Source organism: Limanda limanda, chromosome 9 (genome assembly GCF_963576545.1).
Source record: "Limanda limanda chromosome 9, fLimLim1.1, whole genome shotgun sequence".
Lineage (NCBI taxonomy): Eukaryota > Metazoa > Chordata > Actinopteri > Pleuronectiformes > Pleuronectidae > Limanda > Limanda limanda.
Window position 1 is genome coordinate 26670535 of NC_083644.1, and position 12192 is coordinate 26682726.

The 12192-nt window shown below is 38.9% G+C and overlaps 1 protein-coding gene across 1 annotated transcript in view; it reads right to left on the reverse strand.

Moving 5' to 3' along the window:
* LOC133010375 (inactive N-acetylated-alpha-linked acidic dipeptidase-like protein 2) overlaps positions 1–12192 on the reverse strand; it is a 310384-nt gene that overhangs the window by 135488 nt on the left and 162704 nt on the right. Inside the window, exons 9-10 of the mRNA XM_061077932.1 lie at positions 6209–6396; positions 5214–5342 (exon numbers count right to left, since the gene is read on the reverse strand). Of these exons, the coding sequence (XP_060933915.1) occupies positions 5214–5342; positions 6209–6396 (317 nt within the window). The remainder of the gene's footprint in view (positions 1–5213; positions 5343–6208; positions 6397–12192) is intronic.

The following is a 12192-nucleotide window of genomic DNA, read 5'->3' on the forward strand; positions in this document are numbered from 1 at the left end:
TTAGTTCACTTTTATCCAGCTAAGCCCCATGAACCCTTGAGAAAAGCAACCAGTCCAAAACAGATTAAGCACACAGAAAAACATAATCTCAAATGATGAACTATAAAACAAACGTCGGCAGATTATTTTACATTTATTTTACATGAAGTCCCTTCATGGGGAAAGAAGGGTTGCTTCCACCAGTGCTCATTTCAAGACTGAAAGTGTCCCTAAATCTCTCTCTCTATATACACACAACTAATAAGTCAACAAGGCATCTACCTTAACAATATTGCACGCTTTATCTAAATGAAGCTAATAAATGCTTCCTGTCCAGAGGTTTTGCAGAGATTCTGCCACAGCCTCTGTGGCAGCTCAACAGTCCGGTACATTCTGGTTGTTCATCACCTTGTAATGTTAGGAAATTTGATAACCTCGATCAGGACGGTGCCTGACAGAAGCGAAGAGTACCAGAAGACAATAAAAGTCCACACACAAGTTGAGGCCCCCACACACTTTTAAATAACCTCACAGGTATCATTTGAAGAAGTTCGACATGTCTGAAGAAGGGACGGTGCCCAACTTCAGGAAATATTCTTACACCATGTCAAACAAAATGTTTTAGAGATTCAAACAGCACTCACACCTTTGCCATTGTCAACAGTCCTCTTATTAATCTTAAATCTGAAAGGTCAGCATTTTTATTTGGATGTGCACCAAATTGTACACACTCATAGATCAGTCCCCTAATTATGCCAGATATGTTTTCCATCAAGATCAAATCTGTGTATTATTCTCAGTGAAAATACTCCCTACATTGATGAAGTGATGACATAAAAAATCCTGGAACCTGGGTTCTTTCTTGGCTCATGATCCATCCAAGAACATAGCTTCCTTGGCAGAGGTACAAGGCAGATAAGAGAATAGAGTCTCTACATTTTGAATGAAACAACATGATAGGTTTTACTTTTTCCAACACACACACACACACACACACACACACACACACACACACACACACACACACACACACACACACACACACACACACACACACACACACACACACACACACACACACACACACACACAGATATGTATAGCAGGTGCTTCACATGAACAATGCAGAAGAGGTGGCAGTATGGAATCATATCACACTGACTTAAGGCTATGGTAGCATGTACTATAAACAACTTTGGTCTCCAGTGCTGAGAAGGGATTAAATCACATCCCGATAACTGACTAAACTCTGTGACCACTTCTCAAGGAGAGGGGAAATGAAGGATTTGCCGCCCAGGTCTTTTTTCCAGTCTAACAATGCACTGTCCACTAGTGACCATTTGTTTTCAAACGGAAGATCCTGCTACAAGCCTCCCACACTGCGACCGGAGACAAGACACACATGCATCTATGGAACAGTACCCAATTAAAGCACGAGATCTTTTTCATTTGTTCTGTATTCTTCTGGCCACCAGAGCTCCCCTTGTTTCTCTTCCTGTTGCCTTCTTTCTGTTCATCTACCCCCCTGTTGCCCCCCACCCCTTCCTGGTGTAAATCTCCTACAAAAACAGCATCTAGTTGTGTTATAATTGGTTCCCAAGCACCCATTCCAAAACTATCAGTGCAGTAGCATCTTGATTTGGAAGACAGGTCCCTGCAAAGGAAGATAAGTAGGAAGCATTACGGCCGTTGCACAAACATAATTAATGACATGTTTAGACCTGTTTCTAAATATTGGGAGGTGGGGAGCGTACCTCAGGCAGCTCAGAGTCTGTTGTGATGATGAATGGAGTGATAGAGTGTGCCAGGGACAGCTGCCACTGAATGGACAATTAGACACAACGAGACAAGACGAGAGGGTAAATAAAGAGTAAACACAACACAAAGGGATGTTTTCAGGTTTGTTCTGTCTCACTTTGTAGAGCTTAAATGATGCATCTTGGCCCTTTTGATTTGTTTCCATATCAAAACACTCTGCTGGTTGGAACGTTGAAGGTTGAAGCTTGAAAACTCGATGCATAAGTGGCTACATGGAAACTTTGGAGCAATCGGCTATAACTTATTTGAATGGTAATGGATCACAAATGACCTCTGCACAAAAATACTCCTAACTGCTAATGCTTTAAGATGGGTTGTTTTCAGTGAAGAACCCACAGTACGCTGCCTCCTTTTCACCAAACAACAGGGAATATTCCATTAATCCCCCCCGGAGTTGGTCGAGACCAAGGACAGAAGGAAAACAGAGTGAATGCTGGACTTGCATTCATCAGGTGGATGGAGGCCAATCTCCAAATCAATGGTAATGTTGTCCTGTATCAGCTGATTGTCTAAATAAGCAGCAGTTTGATTGGGAATTTAAAATCAAATCATCAAGGTGAATACACTTGTGTTTATAGCTGGTTTCTACTGCCCCCTGTGGTCACAGAAAGCAGTTACATTAGGCTTTCAAAATAGGGATTCAGGATTATCAGGCAGAAGCTCTGACACTATTGTGCGCAAACAAAACTCAGTACCTATGGGAGTCATTACAGATCAGGTGAAGATAATATTATAGTTGTAATAACCGTATACCACACTGATAAATGTCTCTTACTTCTTTCAGTGCGGATTGATGAGCAAAGTTGTGGCAGCAGAAAATAACACAATGCTGGAGCTGCTGCACAAAGAAGCCTGACAGAATGAATGAATACGATAGAGAAAGCAGAGCAGAAGCAGGAGCCCCAAATATGCTCACACATTGTCAGAGTTTTTTTTCTGTTTCATTGCGGAACATCAAAAGTTGAAGTTACTTTCTCTCAGTCTCCTTTTCCCTTCCTCTCTTTATACAGATCTGGCAGAGGCTGTCTGTAGCTTCATTACAGCTGAATGTCACAGGTAGCTTTTCCTCCTAATTAGTTAGTTTATGGTAGAGCAGAGGAATAAAGGGACCTCGCACAGTTCTATCCGTCCATTCGTGACCTCTTGTACCTGCCGAGGCGCCTGGCAGGATCACGAGTCACCCCTGAGGATTGAAGACTAACCTAAAGACACAAATAAAAAAATTCTGTCTTGCATAACCCGGAGAGACGCAGAGAGAAGGCAGAGACGAAGAGAGAGGGAGATTTTAATGAGGAAAATGGGAGGGTGGGGGGGATGCAGTACTTGCTGCTAATGAAAGGAGAGATTAGGAGGTGATAGGAGAGACAGCAAGGTGGCGAGAAAGGGATGTAGCGCTTAAGGGAGATGTGAAAGAACATGAAAACGGAGCAGGAGGTAGTGAGGAAGAGGAGGAAGGAAATAACAGTGACAGTGAGGTGTTTTCTTTTCAAAAAGGAAAGTTTTAAAGTTTAAAGAGATGGTAGAAGTTGTGAAGAAGATATAGAGGATGAGTCATAGAGCTACACATCGTCAGTAGAATGGCCTCAACACTTTGTGAGAATATAAAGTGTGGGAAGTGAAGCGAGTGGACTTAGCTGCCGTCACACTGAGAGTGTTGTCCTCCCCCTCTCACAGAATAGGTGACATACTTTAAAGAGTCAAAGAGTCAATGTTATGAAACTGTAACTGCTGCACAGTGTGATCATTAAAAAGAGTTTGTGAGTAAAACAGCTATATAGAGAGATCACAGTGAGTAAGAAAAGGAGCTCAGAAGATCTCAACCAGACAATTAGCTGGATAACTAGTTGAAAAATGTAACCTACAGTGAGATTATTTCTATAATAGAAAACCTCAGCTGTCAGTGTGGGTGTGGTTGAGTAAACTTTAAACTGATAGTATATAAAATTTCGCTTAGCAAGATAAAAGCTCATTACCAAGCATCCTTCTGTGCTCTTTTTGAAGAAAAAGGTATTGTATTGGTTCCGGCAGCATTTAGGCAGCAGATCCCCTTTAAAAGTATTGATTTATTATTGCTAACCGAGAAAGTCCAAGCGATACCAAGCCATTGCAATAAGTATTATTAAACTGTTATATTGGTCAGAATTGCTCAATCTATAGACACTCAGATTTCTTAATATTTCCATGTATTCTCTGTGAATCTGCAATGAGTTGTTCTAATGCCAGTAATGATGACTGTTCCTTTACTTCCCTGTGATCACTCACATTTTTTTCTACATGAATCCTAAACTGTGGAAAAATACAACTGAAGGCCCAAAAATCCACCCAGTCATCAGCACCAAGTTCAAAGCTTGAGCAAGGCAAAGCAGTGTATCACGCAAGATATGAATTCAGATTGACCAGCATCATAAAGCAGCAAGCCAGTGAAACGGAGTCGACTCCCTTCCTCTGAAGCAGTCATGAAGTCTGATTCACTGGCTGCTGCTTGATTATTTATCGTCCTTCAGTCCGTAAGGGTCTGTGGACCCTTAAAGGAATATAAATCATTGAGGGATGGTGGATCAAACTCAAGGGACCGATTAAAACAATCAAAGGGGTTTGATTGTTGTTCCTCTCTATGGTGAAAACATGGCCCCATGAGCGTCTGAAGGAAGCTGGACAAAGAATAGGTAAATATAGTGAGCTGGCTCTGGCCTTGAGCGTTCGGGATAAAGAATGTTTGCTCCACCCACTTCAAATCAAAATGTGATCAGTTAATTCACATGCCACTTTCGAAACAATCACATGTGACTATGGGGGCTCCCGTTCTCTTGCGAATATGAAATTCAACTGAATGTGTAATCAACAAGGGTGTTTGTGACTCAAATGAAATGCAACATTTCCTCTGCTGGATGGCTGAAGCATGTAATCAGTTTAATAGTAATTCTTAACTACCTAGGGAAATTAAGATCAATCAATGATTGCATTTTTTTCATGGTAAATGGTCTGTATTTATAAAGTTAATCTTGATAATCACTCAAATTGCTTTACAGTACAGTTTTGTCCTGTCCACACACACATTCATACATGTGCAGGACAATCTCTTCATCTCATCACTCATACACTGCTGGCAATTTAGGTTTCAATGTCTTGCCCAATAACTGCTAGGTACCTCGAACAGAGTATCGAACCACCAACCTAGTTAATGATCGACCCGCTCTATCCCCTTAGCCACAGTCTCCAATTTATTTAACTTAGGTGCCTGAACAAAACAGGAATAATCTTGGCCAGTCGTGTTAGAAGCCATAAAAGTGTCAGTGGGGGTATTTTTAATTGTGATACAGACACAGATAGTCTTTTTAAAGTGTGCACTTGGAGTGATTTGCAGTGATTTTAGGTGCAGCAGCAGTGGTAGCACTAGGAGCTGCAGTAATAATTACCCTCTGTATGTCGGAGGTGAGTTGCAGCAGAGTCGGTGAAGCTGCAGCTCGCAGAGTCTCTGTCCCTCTGACCGGAGAGTTCAGACTTACGTAGGCCACTGCACTGCTCTGCAGGACAACACTGTTATCCTGTGCGGGGGGAAACACACGCACGCACACACACACACACACAGGGGCTTTCATCATTTTACTCAAACTCATTCTTAATTTTATAATTGTCATATTTATCTTCTCTTCATTGTCTCAAATCCACAAAAAGTCTCCTTTTAAGTTTTAGGTATGACATTATTGTCCTTGGCAGTTCTGCCTGTGCTGCCAGTCAAATTTAATGTCATTAAATACATCAGATTAAAAATAACATTTAAAATACTTTGACACTTTTATCACACATATCTAGGGAAGAATTGTGCAAGAATTAGTGTGAATACATTTCTAATTCTAAAGGCAGCTGTTGTCAGTCAAACTGTACTGTTATGTGGGAATAAGAAAAAATTTAAATGAATAGTCAATCATAAATGAGAAAAACTATCAAAATAACAGTCTGATGGCAGCTGTGGTGGGTGACCTGCTGTGAAAGTCTGTCTGGGAGCATAAATATAATAGGAGCACTTTTTTTGTCCTGTAATTGTAAATTGTCGCTAATGCCATTCACATTTGAAAAATTATACCAAAGATTCAGTCAAATCTATTTAGTTTTGTATTCAAAAGCCAGAAGCTGCAAGGCAAATGGTTTTGGTTTTGGTTTTGTATTTATATAGGTATAAAGGTACCAACTGTAGCCTTTATATATATGGCTGATAAACTTCTAACAAGCCCAAATACATCGTGTCTGAGAAAGAAGAAATAGCATATGCTGTGTTATGGTATAGTAAACATGTGTTTCCAGTGACCATTTCATTTCTTGTGCTCTAACATCAGGTTAAATCACTCCAGAAGCCACCAACTTTGACCTCTGAGCTGACATTTATGAGGCAGATGCTCTTGTGCTTGCTGACCTTTCCCCACTCATAGGACCCAATGTTTCCCAGGGCTGAGCCTCCCCAGGAGCAAAACACAGTGGTACGGTCCGGCACCCATCCTTGTTTGGTCTGCTCTGTCAGGGCTGCAATGAGCTGATTCATGATAGCTGAAGCCCCGCCTCTCTGGTCACTGTCGTGGCGACTGCCAACCAGCACGTAGCGATCTGGAGATAAAAAGAAAGAAAATACAGTCATACCTATATATAGTACCACAGTATACTGCTACTTTTATCCACATTAATTACATGAAGAATAGTACAGTTGTCATAATAAGAAATCCAGCTGCGTTCTGGGGGTTTCCTGGCATTTCTCTTTTAACCGTACTTGTGGCAGAAGTCATGTTGGGTAAGTCAAAACATATAACATTTTGTGATCCCCAAAAATGTTAACACTTAATATGAAATTTGCCTATGAAACTAATGACTCCTTCAAAATAGGAGAGACAGCAAATATTCAATTTTAAGGCCTACAGAGGAGGGTCAGTGTCCACTTCATTTGTATTTGTTTTTGGACATCTTATGTGACATGATGATTGTGCGTCTGATAAATAAGAGTGTATTAGACACGATTTTCTATATACTATAGATATTTCATGTAGTGCAACATTTGATCACATGGATTGATTAAGAGACAGTCACATGTTTTTTTTCTAGTTTGAAAGTATGGCATCGTACATTTGTTGAAATTATTACAGAGGTCAGTGTGTAAAGACCAACAAGACTTTCTGAATGATGAAGAGAAAATTAAAAAGTTCAATAACAACTCAGTTAACTATCAGAAAAAATTATATTTAAACAGTGTTTTCAAGGAAACTCTCATCCACCCTAACACATACAGAAACACACAAACATGAATGCTCCAGGCCTCTCTTTGAGAAATGCCTTACATGTTCTACAAAGGCCCTACGTTGAGTGTGGATGCACAAAGCAGCTTCCTTCAGGGGAAGAGAAGAACAGAGCAAATCTCATCGCTCCAACACGGAGCACTGATGACTCTGAGTGAGAAAGGAGCTGCTCAGAGGAGCCTGCGAGCTTCGCCTGAGAATCTGACAATCTGTTATTGTGAATCACATGAGCACCCATAACCGTGAACTGCTTCAAATCAGTCAAATGTAAAAGTGCAATTAACTTTATTTGAATTTAGAATAGATTAAACAAACTAAAGACAAAATGAAGCATTGATTACAAAAACACTTATCCGTGAAATAAAAAAAAACAAACACCTGAGAGTAGATGCATACAATGCAGTGCTGAGCTATTTATATTGTGAAAATGACATTTCATTAGGATGTTAAAATGTTCTCAGTTACACTGTATGATGACAACTTCTCAATCGAATTAAGCCTTAGGTCTATAGTTGTGTATGATGCAGAGTTACCTGGACAAAAATGTTCTCAACTTAGATGGTTTCACTTCCTGACTTCCTTGTGACTTATTCATGTCTCTTTTCATACAGCGTCATTTTACGAGGAATCGCTTCCCAACCAATGTAGAGATATCTTAGAACATTCGTTTTTATTCATTTTATATCTTGGCCCTTGATCAGCTGCAAAAGTGAATCATATGGAGAAATCTTCCCAAGACACATTTTCACCAAAGTTTGGTGAAAATGTATCCATTTAATTATTTTGTAGAACACAAACAGTGATGAAATGAATATCGTGTACCCTGCTACACTGGTGCAAAGGGTTATAATGACATATATGTATATGTGGTCTCACTGTCTAGAGGCTGGGCCATATAATATACTTATTACAGTTCACCCAGTGCCATCTGAGTTTTAGGGTAGTGAGCTTTGTTTGCAATCAAACAGCTGTTGTCTACAAAAACAGATGTTTGGTGCAATCACTTTTTTTGTGTACCCAAAAACTCTGTCAGGTCGTTTTCGAGCAGCTGATATTTTAATTCTTTGTCATAAATAGAAACAAAACAGGAGTCAATCACCCTAATAGGGTGATTCTTAAGCTTTAACAGGATTTCTATGGGTCTTGAAAAGTCAGAAATTTGATAATCTGATTTGTAGAATGTTCTAATTGTCTGTACTAGTACTTAAATACATTTAATTATGTTTATTTAACACTTCTCCCATTAAACTTTACCTTTTCAATGATTTACAGAGAAATAACCAAGATGGATAACTGATGGTCTACAACCCCTCTGCTCAGAGGTGATCTCAGTACACTAGGCTTGGCTGTGACGAAGACCATGACAATTTGAGGGTTATTCGATACTAGGCTACTTCCCCTTATCTTCGATTAGAGGGAAGTGTAACAATTCCAGGACTCGATATTACTTCACATATGTTGTACTTGAAATAGATCTTAGAATAATTTTATTATGGACTTAAAATTATATTAAATAGTCTTACATTTAACATAACAGTGTTCTCTCTTTCCCTCTTCCTTGTTCTTTTTGCTTTTGCATTGTCATTTCAGTATTTTCCAATGTTGGAGTACCACTATGCTTTGGTACAATACTGCAATTATCAAAAGAATATATTCTCCAACAGTATTTTTTTCTCTTTAAGTATCTTTTGAAGGTTTCAATATACTTTATTGAACAGTTGTAAAAGATTTGCATTTTCAGTTGACTCCAGTAGTGTTTAGTATGTGAGCCAGCTTTGACAAACATAGTCGACCTGTTTTCTCATGGGAACTTAAATACAATGTTAGATTTAGAAAGAAAAAGGTTTATCAGGTGCACTGCATGCAAATACATAAAAATATATTTTTGGTACTTTTACTATCAATGTTAATTTGAGGCTTTTTTTTCTCTCTCCACTCTTTTGTTATCCAGAGTGAGGAGTGAGGGAGTAAGATGCTCCTCTATGAACAAACACCTTGACATTTAACAGCCACCCACTGAAGTCAATGTAGTCAAGCTACTACTCACATAACAATGAAAATATCAAACTATTTTTTAAAATAAAAAATGTTTAACAACTATCGCTCTCAAATTGAATTGCTTAAGCAATTTCCCCCAACAAAATGAGAGCTGTTTCAAATTTGCAAGGATCCTCTCTGGTGTGGCTATTAAGCAAATATTCGGATCTTCATTGGTTATAGCCTGCTGTACTAGGAAGGTGGCATTTTTTGATGAGTGACCCGATGTCATTATTTGGTAAATAGTTAATGGTCAGGAGTTTGGAAAAAATATGTAAGAGGTTGTACGAGAGACTGCAATATACCTTGAATATGTCCTCTATTTGTAACCAAACAATGCACTTCCTACGTTTCTTATTTCTCAGCCAAGTTTACGCAACAGCTGCTATAAACTTTCCTTCCAGAACATATTCCACCGTGAGTTAACGTTCAGCATTGATAACTGTTTGTGTGCCAGTTCCATTGGGCTGCTTTGGGTCAAACAACAGGGCTGCTTACATCAGCATTTTCAAGTTTTATTGTTATGCTGCTTATTGATGTACAGCAATGAAACCAACATAAAACATAAATATATTGCATGATACTGAAGCATTTCTATGCAAATTGCCCCTCTACATTATTGTGGGCTGTATGACTCAAAGCCTTTGTGACTATGCATGAATATTCATTCTGTTTGGGATCGAGACAAATGAGTATGGAGCAGCCATGATCAAATGCCAACAACCAGTGAAAGGGTGGCTCCTTCCAGAGATTTGTGGCCCATATTATCTGTTTTAGTGGCCCATTATGGCTGCCTAATATCACAGTGTAAATCAGCAAGGTAATTTTCCACCAGTGACTGGGCTGGACAGGTACGGTAGCCATGTGCTGCTACGAGTGGAGAGAAGGGCAGGTGAGGGGGGCACATGTGGGGGCGAGGCAAGGGCACAATGAAGGGTCTTCTCTGCAGAGGGATAATTTAAAAAAGAAAAGGACACAGAAACAGCTGACTGAGGGGTTAGTTTGCCATTTAAATATTAACAGGACATAATATGTTAGGAAATGACCTGAGCTGAAAAATGAGTCCATTTAAAACATGACCCTGTATGTTACAACTCAAATTGTTCAGTCTTTTCTCGACTGATAATGAGACATTTTATCTTTATCACCCTCAAATATCCCATAAATGGACAATGACTGAAGGAGCTCTAACCTGAAATAAACTATTAAAAGACAGAGACACCAAGAGGTGGCAGACACATATATAATCAAAGACAGATAGACCACTCGTCTCCACCTCAGACATCAATCTCAGCTGTCAATCATGATAAAATTGGACCCATTTTTATTGCATCAAATATCTTATTAAAACCCCAAATTAGTAGAAACATGAATTCTTGAGCATACATCAGTGTGATAAGAACTAAGTAAAATGACAAAAAATAGCTTGTGTCCCATCAGTTCACAAGGAGATGGTGGGGCATATGACCTATACTGCAAATAGCCACCAGGAGGTAATCCAGATACTTTGGCTCCACTTTTGGGAATCTGTCTTATTGTTCATCCTTTCATAGCCCACAGTCTATGTTTCAAATGATCATGGATTATGGATGACGAGGGGGGTTGCAAGATCCCCTACTCACCAGGGGCTGTAACTTCACGGCAAAAAATAAATCCAAAATAAATTGATGACAAAAATAATAATTATAATTGCATTTGGTAAGTAACAATTTTGAAAGCGGCATAGTAATAGGTCTAACGTTGTTTACGTTTGTACAATGTTTAGTGTATTTTCTGTGTATCTGAAAATGTAGACTGTGACAAAGATAACTCAGTCAACAATGTATCAACCTAAAAAAAATTATTTTCTATGTGAACTGTCCATAACTGAATATGGTTCTAAGGTTTTCTTTCTGTTGTGTAAATGCTGTAATCATAAATATCATGTGGCTGCATAGCATGTACAATTACGTCATTATATAGACTTCCCCTCCATCACTGACTGACATCCTACGCCTGAGTGATCCTGCAGAGAAATTATCAACTTGAATTGGTGCGTTCACACTAAAATGAGTCCATGCTTTGTCATTTTGTCATCAGGGCTGTAATCTACAATTATTTGAATTAATCATTTAAATTACTTAAATCAAATGATTTGCTCAACTTTTAAAATTAAATTATTTAATCTAAAACCTGTTTCCTACACCAAGGTCATATATATGAAAAGCCTGTTTGGTTCATCTAACAAAGACCCATAGAGTTTCAATTCACCATTGAGACAATAATACTATGAACAATTTACACGAATACTAAATGAGATTGGTGAACCCATTGTCAAACGTGTTACTAGTCAAATAAAAAACTAAGATGCAGTTGCTGCAGTACATAGAAAGTAATCTAAATATAGAGCCACATTCTTCTTAGCCATCACACACATTCAAACACTTGACAATCACAGACGCTGCATGTATAAAAGTGCGCCCACGCCCCTTCAGTATCAGGTAAGCTTAGAAGTCTCTGAAGCCATTAGCATGCTAATGTGTTTTGTAGGTTGTGATGTGCCTTATTTTAATATAAATGCAGTAGGATTGAGACCATGCAGTTTGTCATTATGGGTGAGCCACAAACCGCTCTTCTCGTCAAAGCGGAAAGTGACTCAGCGGTCTGATGATCAGAGAGCGCTGAGTCATTCCAGTCTCCTTCCCTGTTTGACCTCCACCTTCAGAGGGTTGGTGTATGTTGTCTAACTGAATTACTCTGACTTGATTGACCTGTTGCGCAGGCCAGTATGACTAATACAGCAAAATCCAAGACGCAATAAAGGTTAAGAGTTTAGTCGAATAAAGTGAAAGTTAATTGTACAATCCAATATTGAAGCAGTAAATTAATTTGGAACTGGAAATGTCAAGGCAGAATAAAGCTGATATTTTGTAGAATAATGAACAAAGGGCCATTCATCAAAAAAGAAGAAATCCAAAGTAAATTCAATTGAAATCTATGATCCTAAAATGTTTGAAGAAGCAGCACGAGATGAAAACATCCGTTCACTGACAGGAGACACAAAGTCTCATTTCATTCAAGACAAAGACAAAATATATTC